At 32.2% G+C, this 22,628-nt stretch overlaps 6 protein-coding genes across 12 annotated transcripts; 3 read left to right on the forward strand and 3 right to left on the reverse strand.

Annotated features, from left to right (window-relative positions):
* Positions 1–1,262: 1,262 nt before the first annotated feature.
* Positions 1,263–2,631, forward strand: LOC105431696 (mitochondrial inner membrane subdomain organizer). Of its 2 annotated transcripts, none has more exons than XM_011646070.3 (5): positions 1,263–1,405; positions 1,671–1,730; positions 1,826–2,027; positions 2,088–2,197; positions 2,270–2,631. In XM_011646070.3, the coding sequence occupies exons 1-5, from the start codon at positions 1,349–1,351 to the stop codon at positions 2,525–2,527; spliced, it is 687 nt and encodes a 228-aa protein (XP_011644372.2). In that variant the 5' UTR covers positions 1,263–1,348; the 3' UTR covers positions 2,528–2,631. The 2 variants fall into 2 exon arrangements, with proteins under 2 accessions (XP_011644372.2, XP_011644371.2); XM_011646069.3 differs by having other exon boundaries at positions 1,267–1,410.
* Positions 2,632–2,819: 188 nt separating this feature from the next.
* On the reverse strand, positions 2,820–7,568 carry LOC105431703 (adipocyte plasma membrane-associated protein Hemomucin). Its single transcript, XM_011646081.3, has 4 exons — positions 7,433–7,568; positions 7,150–7,355; positions 5,434–5,719; positions 2,820–5,347 (listed from the first exon to the last, which is right to left on the reverse strand). The coding sequence occupies exons 1-4, from the start codon at positions 7,540–7,542 to the stop codon at positions 4,225–4,227; spliced, it is 1,725 nt and encodes a 574-aa protein (XP_011644383.2). The 5' UTR covers positions 7,543–7,568; the 3' UTR covers positions 2,820–4,224.
* On the forward strand, positions 7,391–15,469 carry LOC105431705 (tetratricopeptide repeat domain 30). Of its 6 annotated transcripts, XM_089075173.1 has the most exons (11): positions 8,641–9,405; positions 10,422–10,540; positions 10,613–10,820; positions 11,445–11,512; positions 11,584–11,922; positions 11,978–12,113; positions 12,201–12,365; positions 12,434–12,702; positions 14,190–14,597; positions 14,676–15,060; positions 15,136–15,469. In XM_089075173.1, the coding sequence occupies exons 1-11, from the start codon at positions 9,402–9,404 to the stop codon at positions 15,276–15,278; spliced, it is 2,244 nt and encodes a 747-aa protein (XP_088931299.1). In that variant the 5' UTR covers positions 8,641–9,401; the 3' UTR covers positions 15,279–15,469. The 6 variants fall into 6 exon arrangements, with proteins under 6 accessions (XP_088931297.1, XP_088931298.1, XP_088931299.1 ...); XM_089075169.1 differs by lacking the exons at positions 8,641–9,405; positions 10,422–10,540; positions 10,613–10,820 and adding exons at positions 10,840–10,909; positions 11,206–11,255 and having other exon boundaries at positions 11,447–11,512; XM_011646083.3 differs by lacking the exons at positions 8,641–9,405; positions 10,422–10,540; positions 10,613–10,820 and adding an exon at positions 10,842–11,255 and having other exon boundaries at positions 11,447–11,512.
* Positions 12,760–13,836, reverse strand: LOC105431704 (zinc finger CCHC domain-containing protein 17). Its single transcript, XM_011646082.3, has 2 exons — positions 13,581–13,836; positions 12,760–13,501 (listed from the first exon to the last, which is right to left on the reverse strand). The coding sequence occupies exons 1-2, from the start codon at positions 13,698–13,700 to the stop codon at positions 12,848–12,850; spliced, it is 774 nt and encodes a 257-aa protein (XP_011644384.2). The 5' UTR covers positions 13,701–13,836; the 3' UTR covers positions 12,760–12,847.
* Positions 15,470–15,980: 511 nt separating the features above from the next.
* Positions 15,981–18,913, forward strand: LOC105431706 (AN1-type zinc finger protein 2A). Its single transcript, XM_011646087.3, has 2 exons — positions 15,981–16,316; positions 16,828–18,913. Exon 2 carries the CDS (start codon positions 16,862–16,864, stop codon positions 17,492–17,494), a length of 633 nt encoding a protein of 210 aa, XP_011644389.2. The 5' UTR covers positions 15,981–16,316; positions 16,828–16,861; the 3' UTR covers positions 17,495–18,913.
* A 1,601-nt stretch (positions 18,914–20,514) lies between these two features.
* Positions 20,515–22,596, reverse strand: LOC105431707 (tRNA-splicing ligase complex subunit RTRAF). Its single transcript, XM_011646088.3, has 4 exons — positions 22,358–22,596; positions 21,797–22,018; positions 21,549–21,644; positions 20,515–21,463 (listed from the first exon to the last, which is right to left on the reverse strand). Exons 1-4 carry the CDS (start codon positions 22,425–22,427, stop codon positions 21,096–21,098), a joined length of 756 nt encoding a protein of 251 aa, XP_011644390.2. The 5' UTR covers positions 22,428–22,596; the 3' UTR covers positions 20,515–21,095.
* Between the last annotated feature and the right edge of the window lie 32 nt (positions 22,597–22,628).

Below are 22,628 nucleotides of genomic sequence, written 5' to 3' on the forward strand. Positions count from 1 at the left end.
TGATTTGGAGCGCGGACGCGACTCCGCTCCGCTCCTTCGCACTCCTCGCGCGCGCGTGAAGTCACGTCTTTTTTTACAACGTCAATACATTTTTCGTCCAGCTTGCCTCTCACGAGCCGCGCCGGGGTGATAACGTTTATCGAGGCGTTCTAAATGGACAGATTATTACATGAAAGATGTATTTCTTTACACAGTGCAAGTTTTGAATAAGAGACGAAAAAGAAAGACGTCTTCTCTTTGTACCCACAGCTTTATCGTAACTGGTAACACGTGAGTCATCTGGATGCATCTCTTTTCTCTCGTCAGGAATCATAGAAATCTTCAGCAAAGAAAATCACCTGATTCCATAGAACTTTGCAGAGATATATTAGCGTGAAATTCCTAAAAATGGTTTCTCTAAGCGTATTTTTTTCAGAAAACACCGATGTTAATTCATCCGAAGTTTATGTATTATAATTAATAATCCGATTCCTAATTTCTAATTTTGACTAATTCCTCACCTCTTCAAGGAGACCTATTTGCAAAAGAAAACATGAGTAATAATTAATTTAATGAACTTAGTTTTAACGATATAGAAAGAAATAATTTACGTCGTGAGTCAATCTTTCGTTCGTATTTGCTCGTATAGAAATAAAATTACGTTGAATAAAATTGAATTTAACGTTTGGCGAGCGATTACGTAAGCACGGTATTTCGCTCCACCAAAGATCTCCTATTTGCACTTTCTCGCAGCTATTGCCATGGGCGTATCCAGGATTTTTTTTTTAGGGGAGTTTTTATCAATTCTGTTAACACAAACAGCAATTTTTTGCGTCAATAAATTGTTTTTTTTAAGCTTAGATTATCTCCTATTCTGATTTTGAATGAGAAAAATATTAGGTTTTATCACTGTAACTTTAACTTTTTTTTTAATTTCAGAGGAAATTTGAACTTTCCCAACTTCCCCTTGGATACACCCATGGGCTGTTGCTCTCCTTTTTCTGCCAGAGTGTATTTCGTGTCGCGTTCCAGCGCAGACGGCGAGGCGAGAGGCAAGACTCAGGTGCGGGGCACGTGTAATTTGACCGGGAAATTCAACGCGCTCCGTGTGACCGTATATTAAATCGTACCTGCTTGCGAGAAACCTTCGACGATCCTTCGCGAGAAAATAGCAACAAGAAAGTTATTAATTGTTGTAGATGTTGTATTTCTAGTAGCAGGTATCTGACGAAGAGGGGGATCGTAGGACACGATTGTAAATAATCGAACGATCGGCATACACGAAGAGCACTTCGAGCTGGCTGATCGCAAAAAACATAACGCGAACGGCATCCTTAGCTCAAGATCGCAATAATCATGACGTCCAAGGATGCATCTTCGATCTTCAAACGATTCCAGATCCTTATGGAGGACGATTTGGGACCGGGTAAGGTACGAGACGTTCCTAACCTCGCTTAGGCTCTCACATTTAAACGACTTGAACGTGGAACTGTTTGAGAAAAGAGAAGTCGGAAAAACGAAGAAAATCACACTTGATTTTATTATAAAGACAGGAAAAATTATATAAGCTTTTAATATAGTCCGTAATTATATAGCTTGTAATATAGTCAGATATAACTTAAAGTTGAAAGCACTTGTCAACTAAAGAAAAAAAGAGAACTCGTATTTATATTCAACACTTCTCTTTTCAGCTCATCACCTACGGGATCGCTAGTGCTAGCCTATTTGCAGCTCTGTACAGAATTAGACCTGTAAGTACAAACTTGAAGAACACAGATCTATTCGCTGGTGTTATCCATTATCATTGTCTCCACGGATCTCACATTGATTTTCTCTCGTTTCCTAGTTTGCGAGATTTACGAAGCCTTCCGAAATCCCCTCGCATTTTCTGCAATCACGGGTTCCACTTCAAGGTACTGTAACACATGTGGAACCGAGCTCTAATGTTTTACTGATGGTCGATCATCAATCCTTGCTGCCTTTTCCTCATTTCAACAATAAAGCCTATCTGCCTGTGAAAATTTGTGGCATTAACGTTACAGGTAATGGTAAGTATCAGACTGATTACAAAAATTTGCCATTTTCAACATTCCATGTCAATCTTATAGGTGTAAGTTGGTTGCAAATTGTGCTTAATGGAAAGCACATAACATTTGTGCCTATAATCAAAGGAAAAGAATATTTGGAGTGCGAGATTATAATGCCACAAAAAGATAAGGTAAGAGATTTATAATATTTATAATAAATACTTGTACTATATCACTTAAATGTTTCTTTCTTTTGCAAATAGGATTCGTTAGAAGTTGGCAAGGAATTAATCAAATTAGGTTTAGCTACAGTACATGAACCTTGGATAAAACTAAATGATAAATGCTTTTTAGCATACAAAAAATCTTTAGCAAGCGCGCAGAAGTGGGCAGTACGGAGAAGAAATGGATACTGGCATATTGTCAAGCAGCCAACAGTTTTGTGGAAAGCAGAAATGTTTATAATTAACAAAATGAAATCATTATTACCAATCATTGTAGCAAAACGGCTTGATTTATAGTTGTTCATAAACTTCCAGTGATATATTTTTTTTAATAGTTTGTACAAAGAGAGAATTATATACATTATGTACTTAAGGATTTTTTAATAAAGTTATTTTAGCAATTTCGTGCATATTTCATTGAAATTATATTTTATAATTGAGAGTGAATTAATTCCATAAGAAAATTAGACTTTACTCTTTTACTTCGCATTCTTTAAATATATTTTAATTATAAAATTAATGCTCCGTTCGATAAAATATTTTTGTAAAGCATTTAACATTTACACAAGTGATACACACTGATTCGATATAACTATCGAAAAAGTCAATTTTATTTATGTAGTTGCCAAACTGTACAACTGTACAATACTTTTACAATTATCTTACATCTCTGTGCACCTGACACCATATAACAAAGTTGTTATTTATAATCGATACGTTGATTAACTTAACAAAAACATTTATCGTAGTTATTTAATCATCTACAGTGTATGTATATGTATGTTATATACACACACACGCACACACACATATATATATATATATATATATATATATATATATATATATATATGGTGTGTATATATATATACATACATATATCATTTTGCGATTTGTTCATTCTTATTTGTTATTAAAACTTACATGAATTATATTCTAATATCCACAATAGTATATAGTTATAATTGTTGTTGAAAAATATTTTACATCACAAATAAAGAAAAATATAATATAAAAATAGACTTGCAGAGAATCATATATTGCACGAACAAAAATGCAAAATAACTTCAACATTAAAAAAATATGATTATCATTTTGTTCCCACTGAAAAGATACTTGTGCTATCAGCTAATTATTTTATCATTTGATATATGTCTTATACATATAAACTGAAACATGATATATAAATATAAAAATTAGTATATATATAAATGGAAAACGTACAATAAAATTTGCAAAAATGATTGCTTTCAACTTTATATTTTATATATATATATATATATATATATATATAAAATAATCTATAACTTTCTTCTAAACTTTTATCCTCATTTTTAGTCATAGTAATAAAGCTGATAGAGTTCTCTAATAATTTGTCTTTAGCATTCTTATCCCATTTTGAAATATACAAAGTGGTCCATCGTTGATAATACAACAAGGAATGTGATGTTACATAAAAACAATAATTCGAAATGTAGAACAAAGATTCTTTGACATTCCACACATAAAATCTGTTTTTGAAAATATCTAGTTTAAAGATTGCAAAATATATATATTAATCTTATTATATTGGCGAATGTTTTTTTCTTAACTTTAAGTTTTTAAACTATCAATGTCATTTATATCACGAATAAAACATAAGTTCTCTTTCATAATAAGTTTGAATTAAAAAAAAGATATCTTTATCTAGGAATATATTAGGAAGTTTGAACTTATTTTTTCTTTCTTTCCTAAGAGGACCTTTATATAGGACCTTTTTTTCCAATCATAGCACCCGTAATAGTAGATCACAACTTATACATAATTTGTGCATAACTCGGATATAACAATTTGAATATTATAAAATTTAGCAAATTGATATCATGAAATGATATCTTCAATCTATTTTTTTTTTTTAAATGTCTGGAATGTCTGAAAAATGGAGTGTACCGTTCAACAAGTGTTGGTATGGTATCACAAAAGTCATTATATCATAGTTAATTTACTTCATTCATTTAGAGGTCGCTTTTCGGACGGCTCGTTTCGACTCGATTAATTTTCTCGGAATGAGACTTCTGAGCTTTTTGCTTGGAAGCATCTTGTTCTACTTTTACGTTCTTTTTGGATTGTATATCTTCTTCAGATTTCACATTTGGAGATTTTGATTTCGCATTGCTAGCTGTTTTTGCATTGTCCTTCTTCACTTCGGCAGATGATTTAATTTCTGATGGTTTCGCTTTGTTATTTGTAGGTTTATCCGCTTTAGGAGATGATTTTGGTGCAGCAGTTGACTTAGATGTTGTGGGAGTAGCGGTTGACTTAGGTGTTGTGGGAGCAGCGGTTGGTTTAGGCGTCGTTGTGGGAGCGGCGGTTAGCTTAGGTGTCGTAGGAACGGCAGTTGATTTTGGTGTCATAGAACCTGTGTCTCGTTTCACTTTTTCTGTCTTTATATCAACATTTGGTAATTTCTCACTCTTGGAATGAGAAAATTGCTTTCCACTATTAGCTAGATCAGGAAAAGCTTGTTTTAACGGAACTCTAGCGAGATATTTATTCCATGGAGAGCCAAACCATAAAAAGCCATTGTGTATATGAGCCGCACTCATATGAGATATTGTATCATCTTCTGAAGAAAGAATTTCAACAATGTTACCGGATGCATCTATTCTCAACAACAGGCTTTGATCTTTTGCTTGTATTAATGATCCAAGACTATGGAATGATCCGATCGCGTGCAGAAGTCTCTCCGTGAAAATATTGGGATAGATATCGTGCAACAGTTTAAATGGTAATTCCATCGTCAGTAACAATCGCACTAACATTTTTCTGATATATGGATGTGGCGCAAGAGACTGAAAAAGTTGGGGATGCTCAGAATCGATAGTTATGATCAAAGTCACGAGAAAACCACCTTGACCATCGCTGTGAATATTGTCCGGGAGACCTGGTAAACCATCAATGAAGATCTCCTGCTGCCCTGCTTTTGGTCCTTTCAGATTATATTTCATGATACGATTTGCTTGCGTTTCCGCCACAATTACGAAACTCTCGTCATCGCTTAACATGATTCCATTTGCGAATGCAAGATTTCGCATCAATACTTCATTTTTCTTTTCAACTGCATTATAACGTATGAGCCTGTAATTTACATAACACATTAATACATACATCTACATAAATATAATGCACACACAAAAACACAACTCGCATTCATGTCTTATTACCTTCCCGATGGATTCGCTAGAAACGACTGCACTATATCGTAAAGCGCAAAGTCGGTGCTAGAAACGGTCCAATAAAGATCTCCATTTTTTGCAATATCTATGCTATTAGGAATCCGTGAAATTTTTCCATCAATCGGCTTCGAAATGTTCACTATATTTTCATAATTTTTGGTTGTCACATTTACTTTGAAAATTCCATAATAGGTATCCACCACATATAAATTGCCTTTTTTATCAAATTTCATTCCTAAGGCTCTGCCACATTTGTGTTCTTGCCAAATACCTTCTATAAATTTGATAAGAAAACGTGTTAGTTTTATTACTTTTATATAATCGATTGTATTAATTATATCGATTGTAAAAATTATTCATATTTATTAATTTTATGTAACTGTTTACACACACACACACACACACACACACACACACACACACACACACACACACACACACACACACACACACACACATATACACACACACACACACACACACACACACACATAAAATTTCAATTTTGTCAATTTGATATTCAACTAAATTCTCATAAATATAATGGTAGATGTAAAATTTGCTTTTTCATTATATCATACTATGCACACTTATAAAATGACCATGAAAAATTAATTTAATTAATTAATTAATTAAATAAAAGAAAAAGAGGATATAAAAAATTTTGAAATTTGATGCCTTGTTCTGTGACAATGCTTAATTAAAGAATATTTAAGCAGTATTTCATGCATACATGCTATAGATAACAAGTAAAGAATTAAATAATTAAAGCATGAATGCACTAAGTTAATCTTTCTTCTGCTTTTACAAGTGTGATGGAATATTTATGTATACACAAACAGTAGCAAATCTATAATTAAAGTAACTTAATGATTTAATTGCAAAATATTAAGAAAGCAATGACATCTATATTTCTGACATATGTGTATTTTTTAAAATTATAATTAAAATATATAATTATCATTTATTTAATTAAAACTTTTTTCTCATTTTTAGAATTTATGTAATAATTATATTAAATTATAGAATAGAATTCATATTTGCTATTTTTCTATTTTTTTATATATATGTAGTTATAACATTTAAAATAATCTTTAACTTAAAATAAATTTGATATAATTTATATTATAAGTTTATCATATTTTATTATATTCACCTAATTAGAATATTGATCATCTATGATTTTATTTAAATATTAATTTAATTTATTTATATCAGGTATATTTAATTATTTAATTAGATTTAAATTAAGTTTTTTCCTTTAAGAAAATGAAATATCAATCTCAGACGAATATATATATATATATATATATATATATATATATATATATATATCATCAAACTCAATATTCTTCATCAGTTTATGTGCAAAATAGAAGATAAATATAGACAAAGTAGTCCAAAGATCAAACAAACTTCCTTTATATGCATACTGAATGCATAAATAATTTCTTAAGCATATACAATTGACAAGATACATCGACTGATTTATAAATAGATAAAATTGTGATATTCCCTTATCTATCTTGTATATGTATCTAATCTATTTATTTAAACAATTCTATCACTAACAAGATTTTATTACATCTTGTTCTATTTTAGTTCCTTTCCATCAAATTCCATTAAAATTCAAAATTTCTATCATTAAACCCCAGATAATTTTATCTATCTTTTATAATATCAGACACACCTATCCGTACTCACCGCATTTCTTGCCGAACTTGACAATCGACACCAGGCGATCCTCCTCGATCCTAAGGATGTAACCGCCATGAACGCCAGTGTAAAGCTGACCGTCGTAAGAATCAAATCCTTCTGGACCATTGATTTCACCATCGAATAACTTCTCGGCATTGTTCAATCGATTTTTCGGGCCCACCTTAGGATCAAACTTGCGCGGCGGCGTTACGCTGCAAGATCGAAGGTCAAGAACAAATCAGATCCGCAATTTTCTCTTTTTTTTTTCATCTAATCACGTTTACAATACCTGAACTCCTGGAATTCCGTGTCTGGTGGTAGACCAGGCATGAACGTGATCACGGCCAGGAACACGCCGATGTAGATGACGGCGGTGCCAATCGACTTCAGGTAACTCATCTTGCCGGTGCGCGGTAAACGCCCCGTCGCAGTTTCCTCGAACGTCGAGTTCCTCGGGTAGACACGGTGCCGATATCACCTCGTTTCCTTCGTTAGGTTCAAGAGCAAGTCAAAGGATGCACTTCACCTCGGAATCACTCGCGTTCGCGACGTGTCGCGATGTGAACTCGTCGTTCTTGTCGTTCTCGTCGTCGTCGTCGTCGTCGTCGTCGTCGTTATCGTCGACGGCGGTGGACGGTGCCGGGGAAAATGAAGATCGGCGACCTCTGTGGCAGTGATTTAACTGTTTTCACGATACACGAATAACGGGCAACGGCACACGTCCGCACCAATCCAATGGCGGTGACGCTCCTATGCGATGTGTGATATTTTGCGTGGTATTTTGCCTTTGGGCATCTACTTGTCAGACGATCACTCCCAGGGAAAGGCAGGTCTCATCTCGCAAACGTCACGAAGTTGTCCTGCCGATTTCCCATGACGAAAATCCCGTTTTCGGCAGAGATTAAAGTAAAATCGGGCCGGATAGAGATGATTATTCATAGTTATCAATCTTTTCTCTATATTTAAGATCGTCTTAAGTACCGTTACCTCGTTGACCGAATGAAATCTCAAGCTGGACTTAATACCTGAGAATTGCCGTCCTATCACCCATCGTCCCATGGTGTGCTCTTTGACATTCACGTTCCTGAACTTCGACTTATCGAACTTTTTTCTCCCTTGTTGTGCGAAGTGGCATATTTTAAATTGAATTCGGATTGTTTTCTGATATGAAAATGTGATGATACTGACGAGTTAGATTTAGCTAGAAATGTAATTAATTAATTAATTGTAGATATTATATATAAAAAAAATATAACTATACTACTAATTACAGAAAGCTTTATGTTCCATTCACCGTGACTCGTTATCTTTAATCTTCAGAATAATTATAGCTTACAACGATCATTTGATACGTATACTAAATAGTTTATTTGTGTTCGTGATATAATTTGATATAAACTATAAGAGATTATTATATGGGAATAAAGAATAAGGAATTAAATATAAAAAAAGATTAGGAATAAATAATATAATAATAATAATAATAATAATAATAATAATAATAGGAATTTTTTACTTTATATTTAATTTTTTGAAGGAATAACAAAATATTCTGTTGATCGAAAGAAATTTTCTGTTCTAATTCTTTATAATTAATTCCTTATTCTTTATTGTCATTTATTATGCCTGAGTTCTTATATTTTTTCATCAAAACATGTTCAAAGTAACGCGATGAGCACATATGTGATTTTTTTTTTGACAGATAAGGATAGTCAACCTTTCAACTCTACGCTTGCTTGTTGCAATTGAATTTTTGTACTTTCTCACTTTTTATCCTTTTCTCGTCAACGCTCGATTCTAATGTCGATCTCATTTCAAGTGCATAAAGTGCAACACTGAAGTGTAACACAGCGCAGTTGCTGATAAACAAAAATTCGACATTTTGATGGCGGGACGGATTCCACAGTCTTAATCGTGTCTTTTAAAACACTTTTAGACATTATATATAAATCTTGATATTATAAACGATTGATCTGTGTTTCTAGTGATTGCTGTCACGCTCGTGCGAAAATTTCATGTGTTTAAAAAGAAAAGATCTAGCCGACGTTGATTTCCAACGTGACAAAATTCGTTGACAACTGTTCAATTGACGAAGCGAAAAGTCATCGATATTTTTCTTCTTTCTGATGTCTCAAAGTTCTATATCGTGCAAAACATCTTATTCACATTTCTTCAATAGGATCTATTCCTGTTTTTCTTTGTTTTTTTAGATAAGCTTGAAGCTCTCAGAGATATAACGTTAGATGTGAAGATTAGAAATGGGTAGGTATTTAATAATAACTTTATTAAATGTAGCAGTGAACAAAAGCAGAGTGCAGTATATATAATAATAATAATTATTATTATTATAATTATAATAAATAATTATGGTAGAAAATATCAGAATGGCTTATTGGATATCTGATTAATAGAAACAAATCAATTAACTCTGATAGCAAAATCTGCAAAAACAGACTTTGAGCAGAGCCTGCTACCAATATTTGATAGTAGAAAGAAAACGAATTGTACAGTGTTTGTAATATTTGATAATGTTGGCAAACTGCTGTCAAAAATAATCTGCTGATATTAGCAGACTCGATTTGGTTTCTGTCACCAATCTGCTGATGTAGCATGTCAGCAGGCTTTGTTGATAAAACCTGAGTCTAATGCAGATACAGATTGCTATGGATTTGCAATCACTATCCAATTGAATTTGCTGCCACTCTGCCAGTAAATTGCTAACATTTTGCTTGCTGGGAATATAAATAAGTTAACAATATTATGTTTTTAAAATATTAAGAAAAATTAAATATAAATATATATGATATAGTTATTAACATAGAAAATATAACATCTATTTTTTATAACTGTGTGTTGCACTTAAAAGAAAATAAATATATTTTTGAAAAAGTAAGAAAGAAAACATTTTATTGCTATCTAATGATAATAAAGAATAGGTTTAATTTAATATTTTGTTGGAAATCAATAAATTCATCTTGAATCCTAAAGGCTCAGACACAATTAATATAAATAAAGAATTAAATATTCAGAACAAAAAATTTCTTTTGATTAATGATAGACTGAATAGCACTTTAATATTTCTTGATTGTGTTTTAAAATATGGTTTCCTATTTATCGAATTTTAATTCTTTATTCTTAATTTTCCTTATATTTCTTTGTTTTTTTATAACATTTATTGTATCTGGATTTTAAAAGAACAAAAATTATAAGAAAATGCCTCATATGAGTGTAATGCAATATATACAATAATAATGTCAATAATGTTATTCTGAATTTAGATGATCTCGAGCAGCAGTGTGAAGATGCAGTATTTGAGGTATGTGACGCTCGAGAAAGATATCCACTACAATGTGCAAATGAGCTTGAAAAATCTATCAAACTTACCAACGAGATATATGTAAGTATTCCTTATTACTAGTTATTTTACTATATATTTACTTACATTTATTATTTGTATGCTTTGTTACAGATGACAAAGATTTTTGCAAAGCCATCGGATAGTACATCAGTTCTGGATGTACCATTTCTCACAAATGAACACTTGACAACATTTCAAAAGAACTTCACGGAGACTACTGAACTGTTGAAGACACATGAACATAAATTACAAGTTATGACAGATAAAATTAATAACTTGACAGCTGTTTTGGATCAGATTAAGAAGGACAATTTGTGTGAATTCAATAAATTATTGTGGAATTAATTATACCTTCTTTTTAATCTATTTGTCTTACTATATATTGTGTATAAATTGTAAAAAAGAAAGGTAACTTTATATCCTAAAATTATTTAATCTTCTGACAAATTGTATTAATTGAATAAGGCATCTTGCAAAATATTCACATTATTAATAATGAAAATATAAATGGACTGATTTTAAAACTTGCACTATTCCTTAATGTTGTTTCCTTGGTAACGAGTTTTGCTTTGTGTCAAAACAATATGCATGAATGCACATGTTGAGTGTGGTACATGTGATATAACTACTGTAAAGCAAAAGAATATTATTTATTAAGGTTTTGTGGTTCGTTATCGTAATTCTCGTTATGTCTACATTTATAGAAAACGTGCATATAAAAGATGGAGAATACACTAAAATAATATATAATATGGTACATATTTAACCATGCATATATTACAAAATTAAGAAAATAAACCTAACTCGTAATTAATTGAGAAATTAAATTGAGAGAATAAATTTTCAAACGATCTTGTATAAAACACACGGTTTAGTATTCTTAATTCAAAGACCAATGTGTAATTGTTGTGTGTAATTGTAATTGTTTGTATGTAATTGTTTCAGATAAAGGAACAGCGATACACTGAAACTATTAAAATCTTGCTAAATCTTTTAGATTCTCATCCTAATGTATGTATACTATAATGTATAATATTGTGTATTACGGTTTGCATAAACATTACCAATAAAGCGTTTTTCAGTCTAGACCTTGTTTGTCTCTTCTGGCCCATTGTTACTTTTACACGCAAGATTTCATGGCCGCAGCTCAATGTTACGAGAAACTGGTTCAACTGTGTCCAGAGGAGAATCTTTATAAGCTCTACTATGCTCAGTCTTTGCATCAAGCTTGTATGTTCCCGGAAGCATGGACGATCTGTTCGAGCATCATCAATCAAAGTAATATGGAATTCAAGGTAAAAAAGCTGCAGGCAGCTATAAAATATGGACAGGAAGATATGGTAGCTGCGAAGAATCTCGTGGATCAATGTCCCGCTGACGATGTGGATACAGAAATCAACTTGGGGTGTCTCTTATACAAGGTATAGATAGTGATAAGTAAGCTCGACAGATGAATATACATGATTACTTTTCTAGGAGGAGCAGTACGAGCAAGCTCTCAAGAAATTTGCAAATGCATTGCAGATCGCGGGATTTAGGCCTCATTTGTCATATAACGTTGCTCTTTGCTACTTCAAACTGAAAGAGTACGCAGCGTCGCTAAAGCACATTGGTATAATCTTTGTATCGATTTTGCCAATGCGAATTATAACTTTGCGTTTGTTTGCTAATTTTCATTAAATTCTTTATTGTCATTCAGCCAGTATTATCGAGCACGGTATAAGGGAGCATCCAGAATTGAGCGTAGGCATGGCCACCGAGGGTATCGAGGTTCGAAGCGTTGGGAATACATTGACTCTGCACGAGACAGCTCTGACAGAGGCGTTCAATCTGAAAGCTGCTATCGAATACCAATTGCAAAATTGTATATAATTTCATAGATTTTGATTCTATGAAGATCCACACGCTTTTTTACATTTGTTGTTATTATAGATGACGCAGCGAAGGAGGCGTTAACGGATATGCCGCCACGTTCCGAAGAGGAGCTCGATGCCGTTACTTTACATAATCAGGCATTAATAAATATGGATACAAAACCGAGTGAAGGTTTCGAGAAACTACAGTTTCTGCTACAGCAGAATCCCTTCCCACCTGAGACCTTCGCCAACCTGTTACTTCTATATTGTAAATATCAATATTACGATCTTGCCGCTGATGTTTTGGCCGAAAATGTACATCTGACTTATAAATATCTGACGCCGGTAAATTTAGTTTTTATACATTCATTCATTAGACATAAATTTAAACGCTTGAATAGATGAATTTTATCTCGTATATTTTATATACAAATGGCATAAAATATAATAGCGAGCTTATATTTATTAAGAAAAGCGTGGTTGATATCAATTAATCTGAATGCTTAATTTTCGCATGCTTGCATTTTTTGGTATGCGGTTCGTGCTCCTCCAAGTGTTTCCGTTTGTGAGCCTTTACATCGTGGCTAGATGACGAGTCGCTTGAGCTGCTATTGTACTTCTTCTTGTGCTTCTTATGTTCCTTAGAAGTTTTCTTCTTTTTCTTCTTACTTCTCTCCTTGTCCTCGGCCTCGCTGTCGTCAGAGGATTGTTTGCTCTTTTTCGACTTTCTCTTCTTCTTTTTTGATTTGTGTTTCTTTTCTACTTTTTTTTCAGTGTTTTTTTCGTTATTCGGTTCTGGAATACTTTTCTCTTCGATTTCCGGGATCAGTTCGTACTTCTTACCATCGGGAGACATAAAGCAATCCTTGGACAAATGTCCTTTGGTTCCACACTTGGTACATGTAGTATTCAATATTGCTTCTAACTGTATAACCTTTCGCTGAATCGTCCCTGGGTTCTTCTTTCGTTGTATGTCTCTCTGCAGCTCGACGCCGTTAGGGTCCAGGTCTGTGCCATTTCCTTGATTTACATACTTCATGGATAGCCCTATTTTACCATCCTCCGTAATGGAGATTATCTTACACCAGACCCGCTCACCCTTTTGCAAAACCTCTGCAACATTGTCGACATGAACCGTGCTTACCTGACAGAATTTATAGAAATCAATGGATGTTATAAGTAGGATTGTGTTGGCTATTATATCGTGATCTAATAATACACACCTGCGACCGGTGTACCAAGCCCTGTTCCGACGTACCCGGTATTCTGATAAAAGCTCCATAATTTTGAATTGAAACAATTTCACCCAAGAATATTTTATTTATACTTTCGTGCTTGTCCATCTTGCTTCAATTTCGTAACGGAACAATATCCGTCACGCAACTAACAGACAAGTCAATAGACAAATCAATAGAGAAAAAAAATTGCGATACAGGTTAGGTTTCTATCAACAAATGCAGGGCCGTATAATATCGACATGTCCATAAATATTAGGACTAGCCAATATGTAAATAATATTATTTATTTGCAAGATTATTAAATTTTTGATAACTGAGATATTTATAATTTCCGTTAAAACTTATAGAAAAGTGCAACAAAAACTTAATATAAAAATTAAATATAAAAAATGTGTAGATTATTTTTAATCTTTTTAATTATATATTTTTTTTAAATTAGAAAAAATAAAATAAATTAAAACATTGATAAGAATGAATGATAATATAAGAAAGACTATAATTTTTAATACTATTTTATTTTAAGTATAAGAAATAAGTTCTGGTAGATATGCAATGTTCTAGTTAGAATTCTTTAAATATGAATTATTGTTTCAGTATCTGTATGATTTTTTGGACGCACTAATAACACAACAAACTTCGCCGGAGGAGGCATATCGCAAATTCGATGATCTCGCTAATAAACATACGGAAACACTTCGCAAGGCGACTAAGCAGGTTCAAGAAGCGAGGCTAAATCACGATGATAACGCCGTGAAGAAGGCTGTTAACGATTATGAGGAGGCTCTCGATAGATATGTTCCCGTGTTAATGGCGCAAGCAAAGATCTACTGGGACCTGGAGAACTACACTCAAGTGGAGAAGATCTTCAAGAAGAGCGTCGAATTCTGTAATGAACACGATGTATGGAAACTCAATGTGGCTCATACGCTGTTTATGCAGGAAAACAAATTTAAGGATGCGACGCGTTTCTACGAACCGATCGTCAAGAAGAAATATGACAACGTTAGTACCAAGTAACGCGCGTTTTCATGATTTCTATTTCTTTTTTCTTCGTGATTTGTTGCAATGTCACATTTGCAGATCTTGGATGTGAGCGCTATAGTCCTCGCAAACCTCTGCGTCAGCTACATCATGACTTCGCAGAACGCGGAAGCCGAGGAGTTGATGAAAAAAATCGAGAAAGAGGAGGAGGCGGTATCTTTTGAGGATCAAGACAAGAAGCTCTTTCACTTGTGCATCGTGAACTTGGTAATCGGGACGTTGTATTGTTCCAAGGGTAACTACGAGTTCGGCATATCGCGAGTGATGAAGAGCTTGGAGCCGTATAACAAAAAACTCGGCACTGACACTTGGTTCTACGCAAAGAGATGCTTTCTGTCGCTTCTGGAACAATTGGCGAAACAACTAGTAGTCCTGAAGGATTCCACATTACAAGAATGCATCCAATTTCTGGAGCACTGTGAAGGTATCCAATATTATATCCAATGTATGATCTCAACCGAATCTTAATTAATTTATTTGTATATTTCTGGAATTTCAGTTTACGGCAAGGACATAATGACGGTGATAGATCAACCGTTCGACATACAGGACATGCTAAATGTTTCACCTCAGGGCAAACGGACGGTTGTCTACGAAGCGCGGTATCTAAAGGCGTTATTCTTGAAGCTGCAAATGTCTTAAATTCATATACGTAAAGAAGGACTTGTATATATTATTATATACAATTTATTTGGCAATATCTTGTAGTTATTTTAATTGATGTTTTGAATTCGTATTGTTTTAAACAATTATAATATAATATATAAAAAAATCAATAACCTGGAAAAAAATTTTTAACTTAAACAAAAGTTAAACATTATTATCTTTATTATTTATGTTGTAATTAATTAATTATTACCCAATCTTATTGCCTGAACCTGAATCATTTAATTATCCTGGAAAATTTTCACTTGAATACTAGATTTATTTAATGGTCACGCGTTTAGCAGAACATTTAATTTGCAATTGTCGAAAGTTTTTTCTGCGTTGAAATTGGATTATTCTTTTAAAGAAAAAAAGAATTGGATGTATAATCCAATATGTAATAAAATATTTATTTTGCAGTCATTAAAAGTTTTTTTACGTGGAGATTGGATTATATTTTTAAATCCAAAAGAATTCTTAATTTCAACATAAAAGATTTTCAACAGTTGCAAAATAAACGTTCCGTTGAACGCGGCCAATATAATTTATTTTATATTTTTCGCGTTCGACGTAACGCGATGATTTCTTCGAATCTAGCGGGTGATTTTAATTCACTCGTACTTCCGTATAGGGTGTGACCATCGCGGTGACACGACGTCGCCTCGCGTTAGATCTCTTTGTTCTGTCTCGATGACCCTCTCGCTCTTTCCTCCGCGAAAGTATAGGTCTGAAAATCGTCGATCATCGTTGGTCATCGGTTTCTATCGTCACGCCGAGAATATATAAAGGAGGTACACGTGCCTGTCACATCAGTGCATGCGACCATCGTGGATAAGATCGAGGTCTGATTTGTTAAAGTCCTTGTCAAATACTCCACTATTCGGAAATTCGAGCGACGTGCGCTCTGGTAAAATTTGGGCGATTATTCATCTTCAAAAGTTCATACGTCACTTCGGCAGAAAAGAGAAGGGAGAAAATCCGCACGGCGACTTAATTCGCGAGGTCCTCATAGTTTTTCATTTTGGCTGAGTCAAGGTATGTCGTTGTTGCAAAATTCATCGTAACAATTGCACTCTCTCCTCGTACCTCCTGTTTTCATATGACGTTTAGCTTTGTGTATGAGGTATATATCTCTGATCTTAAGCTTTTGCAGCTCGAATTTAAGATATTTTTCCGAAAAACTGCTTTATTCGATATCGGAGATAATGGGAGTTGTGATGATTAAGAAATCTTCTTGAAATATAAAAAAAGTATTTCTTTTCAAAGTCTAAAATCTTGTTTTGTGTTCATTTATAATTTAAATTAATTTTTTGGTTTGCTTTTTTTCAATTTCTTAAAATTAAAGAAAAATAAAAAGTTAAATCAAGATTAAAATTAATCTTGGTAAAAGTAAATATAAGAAAGCTGCATCTTTTTTAAAAAGTACATTATGTCCAATTTTATTTTCTCATAAAATCCTGATTAATAAAATATAAATTTTTACTTTCAAAGAGGATGCGATTATGTTCATGTCATCTATTCTGATTTTGTTGCATCATTTTTGTAGATATCTCGTAAGACAACTTACGACGTAATCAGAAATGGAATTTCCAAATTTGGGAGAGCATTGCTCCGAGAACACCTGTAACCGCTTGGATTTCTTACCTCTGAAGTGCGATGCTTGTCAGGGGATTTTTTGTACGGATCACATAACATATACAAGTCACAGCTGCCCCAGCGCATACAAGAAGGATGTACAAGTGCCTGTGTGTCCGTTATGCGACGTTCCTATACCGATAAAACGTGGCGATTTACCTGACGTGGCTGTGGGATTGCACATAGACAATGATTGTAAGCAAAGCCGTAGGAAGGTGTTCTCCAACAAGTGCTCTTCAAAAGGATGCAAGGTCAAGGAGATGGTGCCGGTGAAGTGTAGCGAGTGCGGTGCCAATTTCTGCTTGAAGCATAGACATCCTACTGATCACGCTTGCATTGGAGCAGAAGAGGCGTTGAGGCTACGCAGGTTGGAGGCACTAAACAAAAAGGCTCAAACGACAATATCACAGAACAGCGGCAATAGCAACTCGCATCTGTTCCGAAGTCTTCAAGGGACAATCAATGAAGATGAGGCGTTAGCTAGGGCTCTTCAAGCTTCTTTAGACGACGAGGAGAGAAACAGACGTGTATTACAACCAGTGCCTTCTGGAAACAGAGATAGATGTAGACTTTCGTAACTATCTACACGTTATTTTATACCGTTCTAGAAGCAGGCTTCTTTCTTGTTTTCTGATAATCTATGAGCATTAAAATATATGTTTCATCTTAAGCCAGCGACAGGTTATCTGTAATTCATGATGTACAATTCGCCACTTATATGAGATTTGTAAATGAGATGCATGAATAGACAAATCTATCGAATTTGTAATCATTGTTTAACTATGCCAATTTACCAAAATGGAACAACTTCTTGATGGAATTAAATAACGGGAATCGATACGGATCAGTCAATTTGTGTATATAAATCTATTTGAATAATTAACAAATAAATCACAATGTTTGTATTGGTAAATTTCTGCAAATCTGTTAAAAATTGTATAATCTGGCGCTAGCTTAAAAGACGTACAGATTTGATGATGCGTATAGCGGAAATTACTTAAATATTACATTTGTTGCTTTATCTACTTTTGATCTGTTACGTATTTTTATAGATATAATTGCGATTATACCTGTAACAGTTGTCATATTATTGAAATTACCACGTTTTTCTAAAATTGCTCACGTAATTAAGCGCACTGTAATTATGGCGTCTTAAGAAATTCCTAAGCAAGATTTTATCTCAAAGCGTTTGTCTTCAAAAGAAAAGATATTGTCATTAGATAAGATTTTATGTTAAGTTGCAAGTACAAATCTTCATAATTCGATATTTCCTCTTCATGTATCATAAATGTGAATCATTCCATATATTTCATTTAGATTATAAAATCTGGCTTACAACCAGAAAAAATATATTCTGTCGAAAATAAAACAATTCTGATAATACATGACAAAAAAAGCTTCAGTATAGAGTGCCTTAGTAGATGAAGCATAATCATTAAGATATATTAGAATGCGTTTACATAAAATCTCTCAATTTTAATAATTATAAAAGAACATAAAAATTATTTTAATTCACGCTTATTAATATTCGACTTGCTTTAAAAATTGCTTTCAAGCACTGGCTACATATAGGTTTTTATATAATATAAAAATATATACTTGTGTATTAAAAATACATGTTATTTTCAACAGAATATTTAAATAAAAGAAAATTCTTTATCATTATAACGTATTTCTTACTAATAAGATTTTAATAAACGACATAAATTAAGTTTTTGGTACAATATCAAAAACTGTGATGGTGGGAAAAAGTCGTGTATATTGTATTGATATCTAGGCGTGTTCATTATATTAAGCAGAACTTTAAAATAGAAATCATGTTTGGACATATCACAGTCATGTCAGATAGGCTTCTTACAGAGATTCCTCAGAATATCACCAGGATAAATAAATGTATAAGCTTTATACTCAAGATGCTGCATTGATATATTAAAACTGATATTCATAAATTCTGTGATAACTATCATATTTTTATAAATATATATAATTTTACGATACACTCAGTTTCATTTAACTTACTTTATTTCTTCGAAAGTGTAGAATAAGCACTTTCTTTTTAAAAGAAATTGATAATATGAGAAAAAGTATATGTATACATGAGGCATGAATTTTTTGAAATAATTATAATAAAACAGAGATCAATAAATATATCTGTAATATGTACGAATGTATTGACAATTAATGAATATAGTCAATAGCAGATGCTTTATGCTTGCCACTATACATATATTTATCAATAAATAATGATACTTTTAAAGACTTGAAAATAATACAATTCTTGATAATATATGAATAGAAATATGCTTTTTACTAATTTGAAAAGTTTATTAGTATTGTTATATTATACTTGCCTATGTTTCAGAGCTACTGGAAAGCATAAAAACATTTATTGTCTCCCTTATTATGTTTTAAAGAAATTTTAATATATAACAATTTTGCAATTTTTCATTTTTATTCTAAAAAGTATTTTGAAGTACTTTAATTTAAATCTATAAGTATATTGACTTCCAGTAGTTCTGAAATGTTCAAAATATGTAAGAGAAGGTGATTTATTACACACACACACACACACACACACACACACACACACACACACATAACACACACACACACACACACACACACACACACACACACACATCTATATATAGATACATCCCGTGCGTATCTTCTTATATATATTATAGTAATTTATATTCAATGGATTCTGATACTGTAAGTAAATTTGAAATAGATAATAAAAGTGAAATAATGATAAATATATTTCATAATTTCACGAATGTGTACCGATGTATATACATACACAAAAGTTCATTGATATAGAAAGTGATTTAAAACAATCCTTTATCTTTTATAAGACATATTTTTGACTGAATTCTGAGATGACATCTCCTTTGGCAAAATTTTATTTAAAGTTTGATTTCTAAATTATTAAAAAAAATTAGCTAATCATATATCGACTATAAGAGGTAAACAGGAGCGGCACAATTTACTGTTATACGAATATGCTTATGCAGAGCTTATGACTAATCAGAGGCGATGAATTGCGTCACTACTACTTATTTTCTATATCCCTGCCCAATACGCAAACTATTTGTTTTTATAATTTAAAAACTAAACTTTAGTCAAATTTTGAAAGAAAGTCAAAGAAAGTCTCAAAATTCGGTCAGAAATATATCCTGTAAAGATAACAGGTTGTCTTGAATCACACTTATATAAATTCTTAATTTGTTCTTTATCTAGAACTATCTAAAATTGTTGTAATTATTACATGACCAATGAAATAGCTTTGAAATAACTTTTTTCAATAATTTTTTTTAAATGCATATACTATGAAATATGTATTGGATTTAGAAATATTCATATATATATATATATATATATATATATATATATATATATATATATATATATATAAAATAGGTTTTTCAATAAAATGTTCAGTAGTAGGAGGCAGTTTTTTCTCTTTTTCTGGATATACTCTTTTAATTACTTAAGTACATCATATATTAAATATAAACCAGTTTAAAAAATGATAAAAATCTGAAGCAAATTTACCTTAATAAAATAATTTTGAATGATTTATACACGTTTGACATTGTATATTAAATAAGTGTATATTTTATTTTTTTAAGAATATTTTTCCAAATATATTCAACATTACATAATTTAACATTATATGTATTATATAGATTTAAAATAATGATTTGCAAGAAAACAATTTTTATAATATAGAAGTTAACATATTCACCAAAAATTATAATCAAATATGTTGCTTATTCTAATGTGATGCAATTAAGACTGTCTTATTCTATTTTCGTTCGCCTTATTTATGTGTAAACTAACAGCGTGACTTTTATTTGCACATACTGAGTATTTTTTGTTATGTTAGCGAAGCTATGCTTACTTGATATATTAATTATGTACAAAAGAAACAAATTTTACACCATACTTTTTTGCAAAACCGAGATATATTCACAAATTTGGCACAAAAAATAAATTAATATATTTACATATAATTAAAGATGTCTCGTTTTACAATGTGCAACAACATTGGTACAAACGTTTTTATTTTGAGATTTATATGTGACGCAAAATAGCTTGCTAATATAATATAGTCGTTCAAGTTAGTCAATTAAATAACTGTTTTTCTAGAATACAAAATACATAAGTGACTATTCATTTACCGACTTTTCCTAATTTTGTATCCGTTTTCGGATTAGCCGTTATATTTTGCACAGCGACTATTGTTTCATTGATACTTGTCTGAAGATCCCTGAGATCTTGGATATACAACAAGGAGAGGCCTTTAGCAGCATTGTCCAACATTGCATCGCCCATATTAAAACTGGGCCCTATAATCATCTTCGTTTGGGTTTTACCCTTGGTGTTCACAGTATTATTAGATTGTTTAATCGCATCTGCATTTAGCTTTTTACACACAAGTTTGCTGCATGCTTCTAACGTCACAAGATGATTAGAATGCTTTGGTATATTCAATAATTTGGCTATTGAGTTAACTCCAGTCTTAAAAGCGTCACTATTAACTAAAAAAAATAAAATTGCAAAATATAGATTATATTACATATACGATACATTATTGCATGAAATATTATTGCGAGTTGTACTTACAATCTAAATTATCTAAAGGGTTTGTAGACTTGATAATAGGTTTTATCTCCTTCTTATTCTTTGCTTTCTTTCCTACAACTTGTTGATATTTAGAACCTAAAAAAATATATATAATATTTTATCAGTATATTTATTAAGTTTATTAATAATTAATAACCTCATACTATTGTAAAATTTATGTTTATAATTTATTATAAATATGTCTTTGAAATATTTATTTCATGTTATTTCAAGCAAATTTTACTTACAATCATCTCCAAATTCCAGTTGAATAGCATATCCTATAAGCCATTCTAACCGATCAATCTCATTGTTTGTTATTGGACACTCAACATCATTGCAATATTTTTCAAAAGTGTTCGGCCATTCTGAAGATGTGATATCCCTCAATTTCTTACGATCATCTGGAGTATAATGACGTATCTTCTGATCCTCTAACCATATAATCACTCTTCTGAAGTGATCAGTATCTAAAACATATAACAATATTGATGTTGTATTTCTTAAAAGCTTTGGTCCATTTTACAAATAACAGATGCAGCATTTTTATGATCAAAACATTCTTAGTAATAAAAAAAAACTTCTGTAAAACGTCTGTAAAACTTTTTAAATTTTAAACAATTCATTAACACTACTAAGTAACAAGCATAGGGTGGAATATAAAATACAATCTCATAAGCAGAGATAAATATCGTATATCATTTATAAATATAATTAATATTTTGCAATTTTTCACGGATTTAAATAGTGTATAACAAAATTTGTAGAGTATCGCGCGTAGGTTATGACATGTATCAGAAGTCGCTCACCATTGCCGTTGGTCTTTTTCCAGTCTAAGTAGCCAAGCGCCTTTAATTTCCTTTCGAACATGTTAGTCATTTGCGAACGAGAGATCGGTGGAACGGTTGCTTCTAAAGTCAAGTGGTAGAAAAATCCAAAAGTGTCGAAAAGTTGACTCTGATTCTTTCAGGCGGCTCCAAAAAAATATCGCATATCACCCCGGAATACCCCTGTTCCCGAGCGGTGATAGCGGGTAGTAACGGTGCGTGAGACAGCCTGAAGGGGGCGAGGCGGGGCGCG

Source organism: Pogonomyrmex barbatus, unplaced genomic scaffold, assembly GCF_055798465.1.
Source record: "Pogonomyrmex barbatus isolate J1 unplaced genomic scaffold, ASM5579846v1 scaffold18, whole genome shotgun sequence".
Lineage (NCBI taxonomy): Eukaryota > Metazoa > Arthropoda > Insecta > Hymenoptera > Formicidae > Pogonomyrmex > Pogonomyrmex barbatus.